At 40.5% G+C, this 20128-nt stretch overlaps 2 protein-coding genes across 5 annotated transcripts; one reads left to right on the top strand and one right to left on the bottom strand.

The window, feature by feature from the left end:
- Positions 1-183: 183 nt before the first annotated feature.
- Positions 184-13099, top strand: LOC136446516 (protein OS-9-like). Of its 4 annotated transcripts, XM_066444910.1 has the most exons (15): positions 184-358; positions 1171-1347; positions 2428-2491; positions 2606-2682; positions 3267-3365; positions 4317-4518; positions 4964-5370; positions 5768-5963; positions 6504-6672; positions 7151-7361; positions 7655-7838; positions 8440-8640; positions 9058-9170; positions 10128-10275; positions 10659-13099. In XM_066444910.1, the coding sequence occupies exons 1-14, from the start codon at positions 215-217 to the stop codon at positions 10269-10271; spliced, it is 2388 nt and encodes a 795-aa protein (XP_066301007.1). In that variant the 5' UTR covers positions 184-214; the 3' UTR covers positions 10272-10275; positions 10659-13099. The 4 variants fall into 4 exon arrangements, with proteins under 4 accessions (XP_066301007.1, XP_066301006.1, XP_066301010.1 ...); XM_066444909.1 differs by having other exon boundaries at positions 10128-13099; XM_066444913.1 differs by lacking the exons at positions 184-358; positions 1171-1347 and adding an exon at positions 1368-1438 and having other exon boundaries at positions 10128-13099.
- LOC136446515 (speckle targeted PIP5K1A-regulated poly(A) polymerase-like) lies at positions 12965-20018 on the bottom strand. The gene is made up of 8 exons (XM_066444908.1): positions 19826-20018; positions 18990-19180; positions 18421-18636; positions 17689-17937; positions 17004-17287; positions 16128-16354; positions 15377-15463; positions 12965-15133 (listed from the first exon to the last, which is right to left on the bottom strand). The coding sequence occupies exons 1-8, from the start codon at positions 19896-19898 to the stop codon at positions 13848-13850; spliced, it is 2613 nt and encodes an 870-aa protein (XP_066301005.1). The 5' UTR covers positions 19899-20018; the 3' UTR covers positions 12965-13847.
- Between the last annotated feature and the right edge of the window lie 110 nt (positions 20019-20128).

The raw sequence follows: 20128 nt of genomic DNA, 5'->3' as shown, positions 1-20128 counted from the left end.
CTCGTTTTAATATCTACAGATCGTAAAGTAATCTTATTATCTTAAGATGTCTTTGAGATGGCGTGAACACTACACTAAAACATAGATTCTAGTTTTACCTACACAGAATAGCAGATTCTCTATTTGTTTTGACAGCTGCTTTTTATCTACAAGCCGCCAGGTGTCGCTGTGACACCGCTAACGTGTACTACGCAGGCGTACATCAAAACCCAAGATGGAGGAAGGCGGAAGGAAAATTGTGTTTCTGTGCAGTTTGCTGCTGTTTTTCCATCAAATGAACTGCTTACTTCACATCGAGGAGCTGAACGAGATGAAATATGGGATAGAGATTCAAAATACTCCAGTAGAAAGGACTGAGGTGCGTTCAGAATCAGATTTATGTTACAATGATCAACAAATTATTATTTATTCGCGTCCCATATGTGACATAGATTTTAAAGTGCCCTTGGAGCCAACTAATAAATTTGCTCATTTAGAGTTCTCTTAGGGGTTCGTATGAACATTTGTTGAATCAGCCAGTATAGGCTTCGCTGAGTGATTTTTACCATCATAATCATATTTGTAAGAATGTGACAAGACCATATTTCTGCATATTTCGTATCATGAATTAATTTCTCATATGCACCTGAGGAAATAGCATAAGTGGTTTTGATATAGAAGAATTGAGCAAATCTTTTTTATCTACTACTGGATACAATAGTACAGTTGCAGACACTGATCGGGACCCAGGTTGGGGACCTGCATGCCTTTCGAAGTGAAACCCATTTTTTTTTCAACATAATCCATAGGGAAGTGGCACCTAAATGGCAGTCAGCCTTCCTGAATTAAGCATAACATGTAACAGGTCCTCCTTAGCATAAATTGTCATCAGAATTCCCCATGCAGACTCCCACCGATATGCACATGTACTAGACTAAGTATGTTTTCATCTGAAGTACAGCCAGTCTAACTCTAAGGTACATAGTGCGCGAGGCACCTCCTCGATCACGGGACCGGCCCATTTTATGCCCCTTCCAAAAGACAAATGCAGCTCCAACCAGGATGGCCTTCCTCGGATTCGAACTGGGGTCTCCCAGTTACCAACTAATTGGAACCAGGAGCTCAACTGTGAGGCTGCTACTCATTAAGCATATATACATGACACTGAGATGTAAATGTTTGTATCTACAGGCACTACTGCCGGATGTTTTGTACGTGGCTTCTAAGTATGGGCAGGAGTACCAGTGCGTGCTACCCAAGGTGTCGGGTCAGGGGGAGGGGGAGGAGGAAGAGGAGGAGGAGAACCAACAGAACCTCAACATCTCCTACCTCCTCGCACCCATGGGGAAGGCACCATGTCTCACCAAGGTAACTACTACATCTAACTGTGTCATCCTAACTCTAACCCAACATCTCCTACCTCCTCGCACCCATGGGGAAGGCACCATGTCTCACCAAGGTAAGGCACCATGTCTCACCAAGGTAATTACTACATCTTACTGTGTCATCCTAACCCTAACCCAACATCTCCTACAGTGTACGTCCTCGCACCCAGCATGGGGAAGGCACCACGTCTCACCAAGGTAACTACTACATCTAATTACTGTGTAATCCTAACCCTAACCTAATATCTCAGGCTACCTACTCGCACCCATGGGGAAGGCACCATGTCTCACCAAGGTAAGGCACCATGTCTCACCAAGGTAAGGCACCATGTCTCACCAAGGTAAGGCACCATGTCTCACCAAGGTAAGGCACCATGTCTCACCAAGGTAAGGCACCATGTCTCACCAAGGTAACAACTACATCTAACTGTGTAATCCTAACCCAACATCTCCTACCTATAGCTACTCGCACCTATGGGGAAGGCACAATGTCTCACCAAGGTACTAGTACCGGTAAGGCACCATGTCTCACCAAGGTACGTAACAACTACATCTAACTGTGTAATCCTAACCCAACATCTCCTACCTACTCGCACCTATGGGGAAGGCACCATGTCTCACCAACTAAGGTACTTTGTAGTGGATGCAAAAACCTTTTTTTAATCTGTTCTTGGATGTTGTACCGGATCCGAGACAGGACCAGCAAACCGATACCCACCCTTACTGGCTAGAGAATGCAGATTATGTTCTTCCCATCTTTGCCAAAAATACACATATGTATGTATGTTCAGAATGTCACCATTTTGAAATGCTTTACCATCATCTACATGTAACTGCTGGTCAGATCCAAATGCAAAAAAAATTATTCAATAATCATTAAACAGCAATTAATTCATTGCGGTCTTTATTATTTCGTCTGATGCATTGATCTTAATTTGTATGAAGTTGTATGAGTTCTAAGAAAAAAATGGTGTTTTAGAGGCCCCTTTATTGCCTAAGTCCGTCTAAAACTTCTGAGCGTTTCTCACATAGATTATTGTAACAATGTATGATTTCTTTACAGGAGAAAGACTGGTGGACATACGAGTTCTGTTATGGGAAAAACATTAGACAGTATCATATGGAAGGTAAAAGAGCTTTCTTTGTTTTCTTATTTCTCTCTCAGCTCACTACACAGTACATTACAACATGCTTCAACTTTTTCAAGAATGTTTTATGTATTTTTTTCCTCAATGTTACAGAAGGTGAAATTAAAGGTGATATCTACTACATCGGCTTTTACGAGTCTGACAAAAACTGGACCAACACTTCCAATGAGGTAGGACTACACGCATGGCTTGTTTAGAAATACTGTACACGTATTGTCTTCACTCAAAGAATTTAGAATACCTCGGACATATAATGAATATCACTAGATATATATCAAATATATTGAAGTTCACCAAATGATATCAGAACAACAAGTGAAAATAGCTACATTTTACTTTTTCTGGAAGCTGGTCCAAGCCAGGGAAACATTTCAATACCAATTTCTTTGCTCTTATCATATAGCCTCATGTTTTTCCTGTAACAATTGACAGAAAAACTTGCTTTTGTCTTGTGCATACTACACTCACTGCAATACATGTATGGAGTCGTTGCAATCCAAACAAAATTATGGTAGAATATTCATGTATGTATGATCATAATGTTTTCTGGCAACACAATTTTTATGACAGATAATATTAATGAATAAAAAGAGTCTTTTTACACAACCGAGTGATTCATTCAACCGACATTTCGGTGACCATCTGTCACCTACCTCAAGGCAATTCTGACCGGTTCACATTGCACTGCAGCACAGGGGGCGCTGTTTATAGATGCGTTGCTTGGAGATAACTCTCTGCATGTTTGTCCCTGCAGGCTGCCGGCAGCCATCGACTGCAGCGCTACCACAGTCAGAAGTACGTCAACGGGACAACCTGCGACCTCACGGGGCACTACCGACAGGCGGAGGTCAGGGTAAGTCAGGGAGGAGTCAGGGAATGTCACTACACATCTATTCAGAATATATCTCTTTATGTCATATCTGGGGCAAGATAACGGTCGATATGGGTGTTCCAGACCGAGTGACACACAGGGTTCTACTTTTATCACATGGGCTTCCATAGAATCATTCAAACCCACTTTGCGTGCGCCGGTTGCACCACTGTCCAAAATTTGAATACCGAATTCAGACGTTGGAATTGCTGTTGTTACAATTTCTTGTTTGAGGACATCAACTTAAATCAACTTCTGGCACATTTCGTATTGAAATGTGTGTTTTTTCGGATTGGTATGACATGGAATGGAGTACATCCTACAGCCATCAGGTGATCGTACCCGCAGAGTGATACAGAGTACGCCATGTTGTATTCTATATTTACAACAAAAATTGGAATCTTTTTCATATCTGCATTTAGTATCACGGCTCTAGCCAGCACCCATCTTTCCGTCATTTAAGAAATCACTTTAAGACCATTCTGTCAACCTTGACGGACAAAAATCAGTAAATAAAGATATGAAAATGTCAAAATTTGAATAAAATGACAGAAACATGACAAGTATACTATGATGGAAAAAAATATTCTTTGTAGGATGTTTCTGTCAATGGGAACTGGGATGACAGAAAAAATTCAATCTGGCTAGAGCCCTGTCTAGAACTGTCTGAATACTTTCTTTTCAATTAAAATAGGTATGTCTTCTCTCAGACTTCATATATATTTTTTTCTAAACATATTTTCTAGTTACGCCAAATAACAGTTACTCACGCAACTGGATATGATTTTGGAAACGGTCAGACTTTTTGTCAGACAGCGGATGCTACTTGAAATGTCTGACCGTTTCCAAAATCTTATCCAGTTGCTTGAGTAACTGCTATTTGGCGTATTGTGTTACCTGGATGTCTAACCTTCGTTGACGTATATTTTCTAGTTCTTGTGTGAAGAGGGAATGGGAGATTACATTAACCGCGTAGACGAGCCGTCCTCGTGTAACTACATCATCACGATCCACACGACGAAGATCTGTCACCACCCCTACCTACGCCCCCTGCAGAGCCACAAGCCGCAGCCAATCATGTGCAACCCTGTCTTGCCTCACGAGCAGTTTGTGGAGTACCTCAGAATACAGGAAGGTGAGGGACCAATCACAGGCATGTCTGTCCTGTCTGTCATTTAAGTCAGGGACCAATCACAGGCTTGCTTGTCCTGTTTTTCATTTAAGTACCAGCCAATCATCTGCAACTCAGCCAATCATGTGCAACTCTGTCCTGCCTCACGAGCAGTTTGTGGAGTACCTCAGAATACAGGAAGGTGAGGGACCAATCACAGGCACGTCTGTCCTGTCTGTCATTTAAGTAAGGGCCAATCACAGTCATGTCTGTCATTTATAGCCAATCATATGCATGACTGCTCCACATGCCAGAATACAAGCAGGTATGCAGCCAAGCCTGTCTTCTTTGACAACAAATGTCATGTTGTATTAAGTTTTGCTATTTTGCATATTTTTGCTACAGTAATGATAAAATTGTGGTCTATTTTCTTTAAAGTTTGAAAATATTTACTTCTCTCTTTTCACAGAAAGTGAACTAAGACAGAAAGCTAAGATTGCAGAACTGAAGAGGAAACTACAGGAGAAGAAGGCAACCCTGGAGAAAGAAAAGGAAAGGGAGGAGCAAAAGTTGAAAGAGAACCTTGCCAAGATTGGAATAGATAGAAGAAAAGAGATGGAGATGGAGAACACAGACGACTCTGCTATGAACAATTTAGATGCAGAACTGGAGATATCCAGAACCCCAGGAACGGGGACCAATGAGATTTCAGATAGCATGGTTTCCATTGAAACAGATGAGACTGAGGATGCTGTTGTCATGGAGACAAGAAGTATGGATGATGTGCAGAAGGGTGAAGGTCTAGGGCGTGGCAGTGTAAAGGTTGCCATGCCAACAAGGGAGGATTTAGATGAAGATGATGATGATGATGATGAGGTACTGTAATTTTTGTTTCTTTCACTGGAACTTTATGTTCACAGTTTTCACAGTCACCTCTGTACCATGAACTTATCATCACCATGAAAGACCTGTCGTTATTATTCATGATTCCCTCACACATCCGTCCTTTAAGTCACTTGCCGCCACCGTGAAGTTAAAGTTCTGTGAAAATGTCCATTTTCCTTACACCGTGAAATTTTGCTACCGTGAAGATAAAGTGAATTACAGTATGTATTGTGCATATTTCAATGGAGTTGGAACATGTTTAAAGAATTGTATTACTTCTTCTTCTAATTTTGACAATTTTTTCTTCATGATGCTACTACAGTAACTTTACTGAAATTTCGTGAATAAATGAATGAATGAATAAATCAATTTTGCCCTGATGTTTCAGGATGACGATATGGAGGTGGAAGTTGAGAAGGAAGATGAGGAGGAAGAAGATGAAAAAGAAGACAATGACATGGTTGAGACGATGGAGTTGAGAGAACTGAACAAAGCCCTGAGGAAACTGCAGAAAACCCTGCTGGAGGCCATGGAGAAGGGAGTGAAGGAAGCAGAAGATGATGGGGCTGAGATAGACATTGAAGGTCAGTCCTACATACTAGCCAGGTCTCAAGAATACTTTTTAACCTTCTCCTTGCTGCCTTACTCTGTAACCAATAGGGAGTTGGATGCCAAACAGCTACTTCAGTATGCTAAAGATTAAGTCTTATTTCTCTCACCAGTTAATCAGCCACAGTCATCTTAGCTTGGTCATACAATGAATGATTTTTTATTGTAGCAGCAACCAACAAGGCCACAGCATGTCCAGGACCAAAGATAAAAAGAACAAATGCTCAGCTGCAATACCAAGGTTGGCCAACAGCAGGCCCCAAATTGACGGTGATGGCACGCACACACACACACACACACACACACACACACAAACAACAGACAGACTGGACCAAAAACTATACCTCCATACTTCATGGAGGTAATGAGGACATGAACCACATTAGTACATTCTTAAAACAATAACAACTGACATATGCAAAAATGATGATACTGCCCTTTGACCTATCAACTCTAACCTCTCACCCACAAACATTCCTGCCTCCAGAAAAACTCACCCCTTTGTTTTTCTCCAGATGTCGACCAGAAGATTGAGAGTCTGAACTTTGACAACTCCGTTGACACTGGTGATCTGAGGAAGGTGGTGAGACAAGCCGTACAGGAAAGGCTCCAGAAGCAGACGGGGGAACAGGAGGCTTCCCAGGATGCCATGGGGCAGGAAACGGAGGACGACGACTCATTAAGGTATGACATTAATGAAGATTTGACCTCCGATATGTTGAAAGGTATTATCTTTTTGCACTTTTGAGCCACTGTGATAGACAGCTCTATGACAGTGTGTATTTGGGTTGTTAGTTGTTAAAAAATTGGACAGTTCTACAGCAAGCCTCCTATTTGGTAGCGTGGGTAGTCCAGTGGTTAGTGACCCTCCCTCTGGACCAAGAGGTTGTGAGTTCGAATCCCAGCTGTGTCACTCACCTGAGACATGCAGGCTGCTGGAAAGACTTTCAGTTCTTAAGGACATTAAGCCTTGGTCCGCTGTTCATTGTACTTGTCAAATAGAGCCAGGGAAATTTCACAGTAAGTACACTAATGAATGCGTATATATTGTACATAATCTACTGTCATGACCAGTGAAAGAGTAGCTCAAATTTTCATTGAATTCATTGAGCAATAGTACTTTTAAATACTTTATTTGGTTGTTACTTCTTACCCCCGATAGATACACATCACAGCAGGAGGAGATGACTGGCAGTACAGAAGATGATGATGAAGATGAGGAAGAGGAGGAGGAAGAGGAGGAGGAAGATGCTGAGTTTGTGAAGGAGTTTGAGGAAGAACTTGGTGGCCTTAAGCACAAATCCAGGCTGTCTAAGATGACTAATAAAGTCCGTGAAGAGATGACTAAGCAGTTTGATGACATCATTGACGAGGTAAGTGAAGAATTTTCCTTACAGATCAGCTGTTGGTAAGCTGATTTATCAAATAGCAGTCTTGACATTTTCAGGCTATTAATGAGAAGACATAATCAGGGAATGGACTGGCATGACACTAAGTGAAACATTAAGAAGAGCAAAAAACTGAGAAGGGAGAAAACTGGTTGCCAGCTCTTCTGTGGTGCCACAACGGTCAAACAGTTACACTAGCTAAGGGATAGAGAGAGAGGGGGAGGGAGGGAGGCTATTCTTATTCCAAAAATTATAGATTTTTTATAATCCTTTTCCAGGCTGAGGAAGAACTTCACGCTGAGGAGGGCACAGATCCCGGGGTGGATCGCAGTGATGCAGCACGAAAGCTGGCGAACACCCTGAACAAACTACTGGAGAAGATGGAGAAGAAAAGTGCAACAGAGACGAAGGGGGAGGGGGGCAAGGTGGATACTCTAGAGGAGGAGGAAGAGGAGGAGGAAGGTCAGGCTTTGTTTATCGTCATGTATTTGGGGCATAATGGGAGCTTTTATACTTGAATTATGGCATAATGTATAGAGACAGCTTAAAAAGAGCTTCAAAGCTCATGAAATGGCCTGTGTTCTGTTGTGTTGATCACCAATACATAGCTATAGGTGGAAATAGTCTTATTGAAGATATACAATGTCATGTATTGATGATTAAGTAAATCAAGTTGATAAGCAGTAGCCTCAACTCAAGCCATATTGGCTGGTGATTTCAACTTTGAAACCTCGAAATCATAGATATAAATGAAACATTCTCTAGGTAACTTGATGCATTTAGCCTTGGTTGGGCATGCTTATGCAATAAACTTTAACATCTACTAACATAATTCCACCAGGGTGCATGATTCCGCCACTCCGAAAAGATACTTCCAGATCTCCAACCCAACGTCCCCCAGTATAATAATGCACTCCTATATATCTAAACTGTGCATACATGGGGGATGCTGCACTAAAGATCTCTCAAACCCACTGTTTTCAAAGTGACGGATTTATGTAACCCGACAGATTTAAAAAATGAAAAGTCATAACTTAATATTTCTTACGCTATGTTTCCTCAGAACCCCCCTTCACCACTCCTCCATCTAAGCAGGACTTGAGGAGCAAGGATCAGGTCAAAGTTCGTGTGACGAAGATTCAGCTTGGTGACAAGGACCGTGCACAGGAGAACAAGGGGCATGATGGGATATCTGCCCAGGACCGGAGGAAGATGGAGGAAACTGTGAAGGAGGAGCTGGAGAAGGCCGGGATGAAGACGCAAGGTCAGAGGTCAAATGTCAAGGTTTTGCGAGGGTCATGCAAGACTCCCAAGTGCTTGAAATTCATTTTGGGGAGTAGGTGTACTTTTGGACAACAATGAAATTTAATTTTCTCACTTTCATGAGAAATATTCCCGACCTCATCTTCAATTTCTCAAGGTCTTTTTGTAAAGTGAGACTTTACAAACTGCGTTTACTGATTTATGAATAATTAGGATTGCAATTTTTGTGACTTTCTTTTCAGGTTTTGTTTGCAATGCATGAAATGACATAATGGATGTGCGTGTTATGTTTTGTGCTTATTGTTATCATTTGTTTGCGTTTTTATGAATCCAGGAAGAGTAGACTTAGATTTTCAAGTCTAATCTAATGGATTTCTGATAAAACGAACAAACAAACTCGCTCTCTTACCATCCACAGGAAATATTGAGGTGAAGATTATCACCACTGGTTACTATGGTGATGATGATGATGTCCATCTGCTGGGGGATGAAGAGACGTCGTACTTTAGAGAGATGATTGTAACAATGCTGGTAAGTACATGTATGAACACAGGGTTAGCCTTGAGTCCAGCCTTGATAGGTTTGGTTTCGTAGTGACCATAGGGAGAGGACTAATCAGGTCAACTTCTAGTCTTGTCATTAACTGAATTGGGTTCTTCTTCATGCAGAGGTTTGATGCTTGGGGTCACCAGTTTTACTTCACTATCCAAAATGACAAATAAAAAGACTCTTACAATCCATGTATGTCTGAGCAGGGGCAACCCTGGGATCAAACCCTGCACACATATCCACAGAATTTGATGCATTTGTACACAGCAAAGCAGTGCAATTGCTTACCACTCAAGCCATGGGCATACCTTGACAAATGATGCATGTTTACGCTGGAAAACAGTGATTTAGGCCTTTTAAAGGCACCCAGAGCATTTTATGAGGCTTGAAAACTGGAAACATTCTAGTTGCTGTAATCTTTATGAAATTGACATTTAATGCCACTGTTTACCACATTTGCGTGCGGATTTCTTATCAAAAGTGCTCAAAAGCGGAACAAAAATAAGCTACATGGTGATCTTTTAGTTTCACGCGCCTAGTGTAAATAGACTGATACCATAGCCCCGCCCACCTCCGTCAAAACGTAGAAATGGAAAATTAAGACATAAAAATGCAAATGTTTGACAGACATGCAGTCACTCTTTCATTGGTCGAAGCGCTAATTGCGATGGACAGTCAGGATCAGTCTATTGGGGCTTGGATTTTCTATCAGTTCTCACCACACAACGACATAGTATCTTTGCTCCTTTAATGTCGATATGTTATGGTATTATAGTGTTATTGAAATTTACTATGTGTAGGAATGACTAGAAATTGGAGTTTTTTTATTCAATTTTCAAGCCTCATAAAATGCTCTGGATGCCTTTAACACTGCTTTCATCAACTTACTTTACACCTTATTTTACACCTTACTTTCACCTTTAACTCTTGCATTTTCAGATGGGAGGAGAGGAGGCCCTGGCAGAACAGAGAAGACAACAGCAACTCGAAGAGAACTACAGATTCAAGTTTACTCCCGCCCCAAAAGAAGTTCTTTCAGAAGCAGAACACAGTCGAACAGAAACGGAGGACACAGACAAATAACTACATATATTTCCAAAAATAATTTCATCAGGTTGGTAGAATATAGGATATAGGATATTCTTTATACACAACCAGGTATTGATCTCACCTGCTAAAGTTTCGATGTCTATCAGACACCTTCTTCAGAGCTTCTGACTGGAGTACTGCTTCTCCCCGCTATTACAACACTGGTGATGAACCGAGACGAGGGGGGATACAAACTCAGCCACGTTTGGGACAGTGTTCTTACCGCAAAAGCGCCACCTACATCGGCTACTTATAGCGGTGAGAAGCAGTACTCCAGTCATACGTCAGAAGCTCTGAAGAAGGTGTCTGATAGACATCGAAATGTTAGCAGGTGAGATCAATACCTGCTTGTGTATAAAGAATCTCCTATATCCTAACTACGTATACACCAGACTTTCCTAAAATTTTGTATATGAAATGTTCATGTTGGTATATATTGTATATGTAGGTCTTAAGTAATAGGTCTTCAGTACTGCAAGCTGCTCAACGCTGTACAGGTACAAGGTACTGTTGACAGTATGATAATTAAGAAATAACAATGATTTTCCACCCGCCAAGTTTGTATATTGTACAAAGATAGGTCCTTAGAACGTGTCATGCAGCTAATAGTTGTAGGTTATTGATTATCGGTATGGACTTACAGGGCTCGAAATTCATCTTTGGGAATATGTGCACTGGTGCACCCAACTCAAAAAATTGGGTGCACAGAAAGAATTTTGGGTGCACCAGATAAAATAAAGTTGAATTTTCTTCTGAACATAATTACAAAGTTTAACGCTGCTGCCTTTCTTAAGAACTTCAATCTGTAATTCTATAGCTAACTTTAAAATTTCAAACAAATAATACATTAAATAAAGTACAGCAAAAAGTTATCATGCTGTTTTTTATACTTACATTTCAAGAATATTCTGTATACTAGTGTACAATAGTACCTTAACCCTACAGGCTACAAAAATATATAGGTGCACCAGTGCACCCACAGTCAAAAATTAGGTGCACAGCTCCAATTTTGGGTGCACTGGGTGCACATGCACCCACTATTTCGAGCCCTGACTTATTAAAAAATCAAACTCTGATGCAATGAAGCTGTTCCCTTCAAGTAAAAAAAAGGGTTTCGTCATTATCGAGGTAAAATAAGGAAACTAAGTCATTAGAAGATGAACAACTTACTGTGCAATCCAACAAACTGCAATGTGGAACATATACCACTAGCGCAACCAGAAACAAGTATGTACCACAAGGCAGATACAGTGAAAATGTGCACCTTTACTTTGTACTTAGAAGATACAGACTGTATGTGGTAAACTGTATGACTCTTCCTAACTATTGTTTAGTTTTGAGACCAGCATATTTGGAAAGAGATTGTGTACATAAAGCCGCCATATGCAATGAATGATTGAAATTTTTTTATAAAAGCGAGTTCAAAATCTGTATTTTACACAATTTGGTTTGGGTGTCAGAGTGAGGATGATTTTGGTGTCTGGGTTCTACAATACTTCCTAATACAATGTAAATCTACAATTTCCAATTTACATTGTTGATATATAAAATTGTGTTTAAGGCAATAGGTAAAATCCTTAGAGAAGGTCTGTTGTACCTAGGTTTCAAGTGTAGTTAAAGGTGCAGAATTGGCATACTGTCAGAGTTAGACATAGTTGAATATGATATACTTCAAAGGTGTTGAATCATGTTATTGGGTATTGTTACTAGGAACAGGCCATTGATAAGAGAAATCTTCCAAGTATCATCAAACTATAAAATGTCTAAGCTTTAGAGTATGACCTTATTTGGTGCCAATCATTCTAGGCAGGAAATGAGTCAGCCAATGGCAGGCATTTTCACAAAGCAACACACAATCAAAACCCGCTCTTTGATGTGAGTGATGAAATTTGGATATAGTATTCAAACAGCTAACCATCAAACGTTATTGGCATGTTGAGGATCTTATTTTTGATGTCTATTTTGTAAACCACCGTTGCAGGGTTGTCCGGCAATTTGCTCACGGACATGATAATTACCTTAGCTAGGAGAAGACCTTCTAATGGTTTTAAAACAACCCACAGCGTGTATTATGCAATGTAAATACAGTACATTTTAAAAGTATTTTTGTTGCAGTATCTGTTTGAAGACAATCCTTGATGTACATGTATATTGATGTGTATATGTTGAACAATAACATTTTAAAGATTATGCAGTTCCATGTCCACGTATCACCAGAATACTGTGAAATTGTTACCATTGTCAGTGTTTGTAGTTCAACTATGGAAGTTTAACGCAGTACTGATAGAAAACTTTTTTGATTATGTGAAGTTGTAAGCTTTCGTGGTAGTAGACATGTAGAAGTTAACAATCTAAGTAGAGAAAAGTTTGATCACTTCTCCAGTACCTTTCTTTAAAGTGTTACACTCTAAAGGTAATGGAAAGTAGAAATATTTTACCATATTCAATTTTGGGGAATCAGGAAACGGATTAGATATAGAGTTATTTAAGTCTTCTCAAGAAAGAAAACTTGATATACTTGTCTTATGTCCATAAGTCTTATTATGGTTTTCACAGCAAATCATAATTCAGGAGAATAATTAGACACTACTGAATACTTGAAAAAAACTCTACATACAGTCCTAATTCATTAACAGTTGGCCATGGATGTGCAAAAAAGCTACAAGTTACAGTTGTATGTTAGTCTATACATTTTAAGGAATGGGAAATATAATGTTAAAAGTTAAATAGTTTTGTTTAACAAGGTGAAAGAATGTGTAGGACCTACTGACAAGGGCTTGTTGGGCAGAAGATAAGGTATAAAAGAAGTGTACACAACCATTCATGAGGTAGTATGTGATCATTTATCAGGCCTGTGAGGAACATACATGGGTTTTCTTCCTCAGACATTTCCATGAAGTTTACATGAAACAAACTAAAAATGGTCTTGGCATTACAATTTTCCAAGTCATATCTAGGTGAATCATACTTTGGTATCACAGCTACATACATACATGTACATGTCACCCTAAGTCACTTTGTAACTGGGAATATCTGCCTTGTAATTGCCAGTATGATGTGAACAACCCACCTTCTAGCTTGTGTCTGACTGAACACTACAAGTTCAATCTTGAAATTCAATGCAAAACTCTTATATCAATTATCAATAAGTAAAAAAACTTAAACAAAACATAATCTATATTTTCAATTTTCACACTGTATCTACTTTTTTTTGTCAGAAATAGTTGTGTTAACTTTTCTGTTGCTCTGAAATCATAATTGCTTTATCACCATTCTCACATACTATTTTGTATTAACTGCTAGCCAAGACATACCCTTTGGAAATGATCGACTTCATGTACAAAATGTTAAAAAAATGAATTTCAAAATAAAACAATTTGGATGTGTATAAAATGAGTCTGCCCCTTCTTTAGTAATACCATTCTCTATCGATAGATGTCATGTGTTCTACAATATATCATAGTGGGCTCAATAGCAGTATTTTTCTAAATTTCTTGGAAAAATTGCCTCAAAATACAACCTCTCAATCTCAATACCTCATTGAGTACTTTATTTCATGACAGATGAATTTTATTCCATCATGTGATTATCCACCATTTTGACCAGAAACAACTCCAGGAAGTGAAACAAGTCCCAGAATTCCCTGCCCCCCTTCCCTGGTGAGAACCTCAGATCCAATGCTGTGCTGTTGACTTCATACTTCCTCCCATAATGCACCTGGAAAACCATCTCCGTCCCACCCGCTGGGTCCTCTTCTACAATCTGATTGGTCACTTGCTCCTCCAATGAGAGTCCTGGGATTGCATCCTTAGCTAGGTTCCTGCGTACCTTCCTCCTGCCCACCCACACTCTGTGTTTGGTGACATAAGTCACCTTCAAATGCCCTTCACTGATATGTGAGTGACCTTGGCGTTCATTGACCTCTGTACCTTCAAGATCAAGATCAGTCCCTTCAGAACACTCTTCACGTTTGACCTTCACATTTGACTCTTGTTCCACAGGGCTGTGAGCTCGTTTCCTGCCTCTGATGTCGCTTTGTTCAACTTCATTCAAACTCACACAAGTTTCTGTGGTTTTAGAAACTTCTTCCAACCTTTCTTGGATATCTTCTGCCTTTGCAATCTTAGACCGCTCTTCCATCTTGAGTACATGAGTGAAAAGTTCTCCCACGAAACCTTCCACTTTCTCACACCAAGCTTGTCTCAACTCATCAGAGTTAGAAAAAGCGGTTACAAAGTGTGGTGGCAGTTTTGACATCTTCATTTGTATTGGAATCACCAAATCTCTCTCCGGTGCCTTCTCACTAGGCACCCCAGGTGACCTCTGTTCAGGTGACACGGGGCTGGGAGACCCTGTTGGGGTTTGGTGGAGACACTGCTTCTTCGTCTGCTGTTTTGATTTTGCAGCAGTTTTCAACAACTTCGCAACCCCCCATGGCACTGACTCTGGTAAATAAGACATCTTTGTGCCAAAATTCTGCTTTGCACAAATCTCGGCTGCCTTGTTGAATTCCTCTGCAATCCTTTGTGCAGTTTTTTCGTTGACGTTTCCAGCTACATTGTGGCTTAACTCAAATGGATCCTGAATGTTGATTGGCCCAATCTTGAACTGTTGACAGCTATCTGATCTCTCATTGGCTGCCACTTCCTGGGAAGTTGAAGCCTGATTGGTTGTTTGCAAAGCCTGTGACTGGTCACGATTCTGATTGGTGGATTCTCCTTGCACACCAACTGTGGAGATGATCTGATTGGTTGAAACTTGGGTGACTGATAGGTGCTGTCCAGTCAGAGGAGAGACCACTGAAGTTTCAAACTCAAATTTGTTGAAAAAGTGGAAGAACCCCTTCAGCAGTTCAACTGTAAGGAAAGCATGACACATAGAGTTCTCAATGTTAATGTAAGACAGACTCTTCTCATGTTGAACTGAAGAATTTAGCGGTTGGCAGGAATCTTTAACACCTGTCCATTGAAGACTAATACTTTAAAGACTAGAACTTTAAAGAGATCAGATACATGCAGAGCAATAATCCTATTAATTATACAACATATAACAGCAATTGCAATCTCAGTGGAAGGATCTTTTGTAGATACAAAATGTACCTTGAGATTTATCCTTGGTTGGGAATTTGTCCATCTGTCTTGTAAAGGAACAGTTCCAACCATCTACCAACAATGCCTCAGAGGGCTCTGGAAAAAAATGGGAAATGTAAAAGAGTCGTTAAATCAATTTTTTCCTTTTCATCATAAAAGTTCAAGTACTGTGGCATAAAAATTCCGTCAACCTTAGTCTTACATAAATGAATGGAAAATCAGTTGAGAAGCAAAAATAATTTCCAAGCTTCCCAGCTTTTACTGTACCCTAGGCAAGATTAGCTTATACAAATGTAAAGAATCATTTGTTTGCAAGCTGAAACATCTATTCTATCCATCATTTATTGTGAATATAATAATAATAATAATGATAAATGGTTTATTGGTCTGAAATTACCCATGCAATGGCAGTCAATGCTGAATTGCTGCAGGGTTTACAATCACATAATACACAATAATACACATGATACATATTTGCACACTTGCACTTTATGAAACTGTCGCAAGGGTCTGGAGGCTGCCATTTGGCGCCAGCAGGTGACCTCAATACGACCTTCCCCAACCGAAGTCAGGTACCCATTTACACCTGGAGTGAGGAAATTCGTGTTAAGTGCCTTTCCCAAGGGCACAACATCGGGGCATACCGGTGGTTTTGAACCTGGGACCTCTCGGTTCTGGGCGAAACGCCCTACCGATTGCGCCATACGATGCCACTAATATTACAGATCCTAAATTATACTGAGACAACACTAGTACTTACCACACACAGCCCTGAGTTCTTGTACTGACGGCAGGACACCTTCTGTCTGTAGGTAGAACACCACCATCCATGTCAGGGCATAGTTGGTGAGTCGTGGCCCTCCCCCCGCACTGTTACCGGCTATCCCACTCAGTCGGGCCCACTCCCTGACTACAAACACCAGCGGTCTCAGGCCAGGGTGTACTGTTCTGTACACATGCAGCAGCTCTGTGTTATGGAGGGCAAGTCTGGGGGGGGGGGGGGGAGGGGTAAAGATATATCAACAAGCTTAATACATGTACGGCATTCTTTTCTATCTTGTTTTTTTGTCCAGAAAAGGATCCATCAACAAAAAACAACACTTTGGACAACACAGATTCAATTTAAATGTCTTATTTACTTGTGTCTTCTTTCTTTGACAAAACAAAACATTTTTCTTGATTATTATGATGTGATTTTAAAAGGTAAAGGTAGTCCCATAGCCTTTTTGAGGCCATAGGTACAGTAGGTTGTCATTCACTGGGTCTAGGGCACAGTATTGGAAGGCGGATCACATCCCTCTCCTTCCACTGCCTTTTACCTCCACAATCAAGTACCCATTTTTACAGCTGGGTGGAGTGAGGAAAGTCGTGTTAAGTGCCTTTCCCAAGGACACAACATTTAGCCAGGAATGCCAGAAATCATACACGTGACATCTTGGACTCGTGTCCACTTAAGCCTGCCATTCGATGCCACTACAACAATTTTACCAATACACATGTACAATACATAAAACCAGCTATTTCACAATAGAAACCGTTCTTAATATGTAGCACACTCTGCAAAAATCATCATCCATACAGGGACACTCAGAAGAATTTTCATTTGAAATGTTTTCCCTGATAGCTAAAGAAATACCTGTTGTTGATGGAGATGTCACAACGGAGTCCCGTATCCTTGTGAATGAACTTGACCACAGGACACCTGGAGGAAGGGACCACCTGAACTTTGGCACAACCAGGTGCGCATCTCTTTAGGATGCTTGCCAGCAAGTCCAGTAGCTCCTCAACTGAGGCTGACTCAATGTCCTCCATGGAGATCATGTTGTCACTGTCTAACTCGGCTTTCTCTGTGGAGTTAATCTCTTCAGAGTCAACAGTCTCCTTTACTGTAGCTTCTCCTTTTGCAAGATCAGTCAAATTCTGCAAGTTGTAATGATTTTGTGTTTATTATAATATCTGGACCCCTGGAAATGCTGCAACGTCTACATATGTCGCCTGACTAAATCACACTCCTAGCGGCCATTGGGAGGGGGCTAATTAGCCCCTGGCAGCAAGAGATTTTGTAACACAGGTAACATATTCATGTACATTGTACTATGATGTAGCAAAGTTTCTATAGCTTCGTTGACATTGGAAATTTGAAATGTTTAGAATAAAATCTTTGTTTTATTTACATACATTGTAGTTATCATCCTTTTTGAAATACACTGTGTCTATTTTCAAAATGTCATTATTGAAGTTTTCTTCAACTTTCAAGACAGATGCCTACAGTTTAACACAGGTCAAGCAAATAGAGAAATACACCAAACAGTTTTTGTCACCTTTTCTGAAACACTGCTTGATGTTGCAAACTGGTAGTCAAATTTTGAGCGTCCGAAGTCCAGGTACAAGTCCAGGTCACATGCTGGCCTCCCAAACCCGTTCACTGATGAACCAAAGGGGAAAACTCTGCAGGCTGGGAAAAACTCCTTCAATACTTCCTGTAGGAGGTTGCAGACCAGGTACCTGACACGAACTCCCTCTGGTGGGATCTGGTGGTACTGCATCAACATGCTCATCTGGTCATTAACCTGTGTGAATACATGTAAAAGTTAGCCTGACGAATCGCGCTCCTAGTGTCCAGCCGGTTTCCGTGACCGCCTTGTGGTCAGTAACCTCCGGCTGAGAGCTTGTGTAAATACAGGCTAATGTAAAAGTATGCTTCATAACAGAATGCTATGTAACCAATAATGTTTTTCTTTCGAATAAAAGGTTCTGTATGCATGAGTACCTTACCATACAAATCTGATTTTAATAAAAGGTAATTATATAGAAAAAATTACTAGTACTTAAGTTGGTCTAAATTACATAATTGGATTGTCAACATAAGAGAAGACTTTCACCTCCCCAATTACAGTGTGGTCTGGTGGTTTGCCTTGAAGCCATCTATGAACATATCTGACCCTTGCAAGTAGGAAACAACAGACTGTGACTGTCCCCGTTTCCAGGAGGCTCTGTCCAGCGGGTCTATGCTGGTAAATCCTGCATAAATATATGACAAAAAAAACTCTTACCGATTGCTGACTACACATGGCTCTTAAGAGCTCCTCCTGGTCTGCACCCTGCCCGTCTGCCGTCCCCATCTGCCTCTTGTGTTTACTCTTAGGAGAGAAAGCCTTCACTTCTCTGGGTTTGATGGTCAGCTCCTGTCCATGAAGGAAGTGGGGTGACGACTGAAGTACAGCATGGGCAATGTCCTTTGTGCTGAACTCTACAATAGCATATGCACCCTGCAAAGAAAGATATGGTTGTACCAAGGAAGGACTGTATGTACCTATATAAATTATAATGTCCTTGGTCATACAAAGACTGTTGTCATTGTGATCTTCAAATGTCAAGTTTTTCTTGAATTATAAGGTTATATTTGTCACTAAGATCAAATCTCTGAGGACCCCTTTTGATGAATGGTTAATTTTTTTGTCAATACCTCGCTGAATTACGTATCACTTACAGTTTTAACATTAAAAAGTCACAAAGGTCTTGCTACACAAAGTCTTGATACAGTCACATTAAAATCTGATAAACATTACGCATCGTTTACAAGTTTGACGTAAAATGTCACAACATTTTCCCTAACACCAACCTTGTCTTTGTCCATGAAGACGTTGGAAACGTTGCCGTACTTGTTGAAGTAGTCGGTGAGTTCCAGTTCTGATGTTCCTTTGCCAAAGCCTGTGATGAACACACTTCTGTCTGCCTGGTTCTCATGACCCTCCTTCATGCTCAGCAGTCGCTGGTGCCGCTTCCCTGTGAAGTGGGCCTGTAGTGTGGACGCTACAGGAGGTAATGTCAACAGTTATTCACCAACATTCATAATACAAATCTACTAGTATTGTGACAAACATTATTTTGACACAACAAAAGAGTTTGCTACAATGGGGAGCTTTTGAGACGAGCTCTGTCTCTTTATCAACTCGGTATTATTGATGGGTATCGGGATGTTTTGGTACCTTCACAGTTGAGCCCCTAGCCAATCAGGACAATTTTGCACCAAGCCTAGGATGGATTAGGGTAATAGAGTTAACCAGTACTGCAGTAGCGTTAGAGTTAGAGTTTGGGTTGGAGTATGAATCAGCAATATTGTTAGGATTAAACCGCCTGGACATGGTGTCCTGATAAGCTAGGGGCCAATCTGAAGGATGTTATTTGAAATTTAGAACCTTAATTTTAAACTTTTATTACAAAGTTAGTAGTTAGATTTAAAGTTGTGAGTTTTTGTGAATTTGACACGACCTTTCGACAATCTAACGATTTTACAAGATTTAGAATTGATTCGTGAATTGCTGCTGTCGTCTTTTATGTCTGTGATTTCAACTATGAGGGAACAACGGGAAGATAATTTTGGAGTAAAACAGACTTCTCCAGCAAAGTCAAAACAAATCGCCCCCCTCCCCAAATCCAGGAAAACAAACAACTCACCAGACTCTACTCTGACATCACACAGCTCACAAACATGTCGTAACTTGTGCGAGGGCCCCGCTCCCGATGCCATAGTTGTCGGGCTAAACAGGTTAGAGAGGAAAATGTTTTAACTGGTATCAAGGTATCAACTGAAAGCAAAAAACTGCGTCAAAACGTCATCTCAACGCAGCACATGCACGGAGGTTGGAGTTCAACTGATAGATGACCTAATTTGACCCCATTCTCGTGTCCAAGATTTACAAGAGCTATATACCATTTTAATCATTAAAGCTGATAGTTAATGCGATAAAAATCGTGTGT

This window comes from Branchiostoma lanceolatum, chromosome 12 (genome assembly GCF_035083965.1).
Source record: "Branchiostoma lanceolatum isolate klBraLanc5 chromosome 12, klBraLanc5.hap2, whole genome shotgun sequence".
NCBI classification, from domain to species: Eukaryota; Metazoa; Chordata; class Leptocardii; order Amphioxiformes; family Branchiostomatidae; genus Branchiostoma; species Branchiostoma lanceolatum.
The sequence above is the reverse complement of the archived record's forward strand: the minus strand, read 5'-3'. Positions and strand labels throughout refer to the sequence as shown.

Excerpts from the sequence above, each read along its gene's own strand:
- LOC136446516 (XM_066444910.1), top strand. The coding sequence starts at position 215 with ATGGAGGAAGGCGGAAGGAAAATTGTGTTTCTGTGCAGTTTGCTGCTG. Across the intron at positions 2,492-2,605 it reads TAGACAGTATCATATGGAAG|AAGGTGAAATTAAAGGTGAT; the intron begins GTAAAAGAGCTT and ends TCAATGTTACAG. Across the intron at positions 4,519-4,963 it reads GTACCTCAGAATACAGGAAG|AAAGTGAACTAAGACAGAAA; the intron begins GTGAGGGACCAA and ends CTCTTTTCACAG.
- LOC136446515 (XM_066444908.1), bottom strand. The coding sequence starts at position 19,898 with ATGGCATCGGGAGCGGGGCCCTCGCACAAGTTACGACATGTTTGTGAG. Across the intron at positions 17,288-17,688 it reads CAAGCAGTGTTTCAGAAAAG|AATTTGACTGATCTTGCAAA; the intron begins GTGACAAAAACT and ends TACAACTTGCAG. Across the intron at positions 15,134-15,376 it reads AACCAAGGATAAATCTCAAG|TTGAACTGCTGAAGGGGTTC; the intron begins GTACATTTTGTA and ends CTTTCCTTACAG.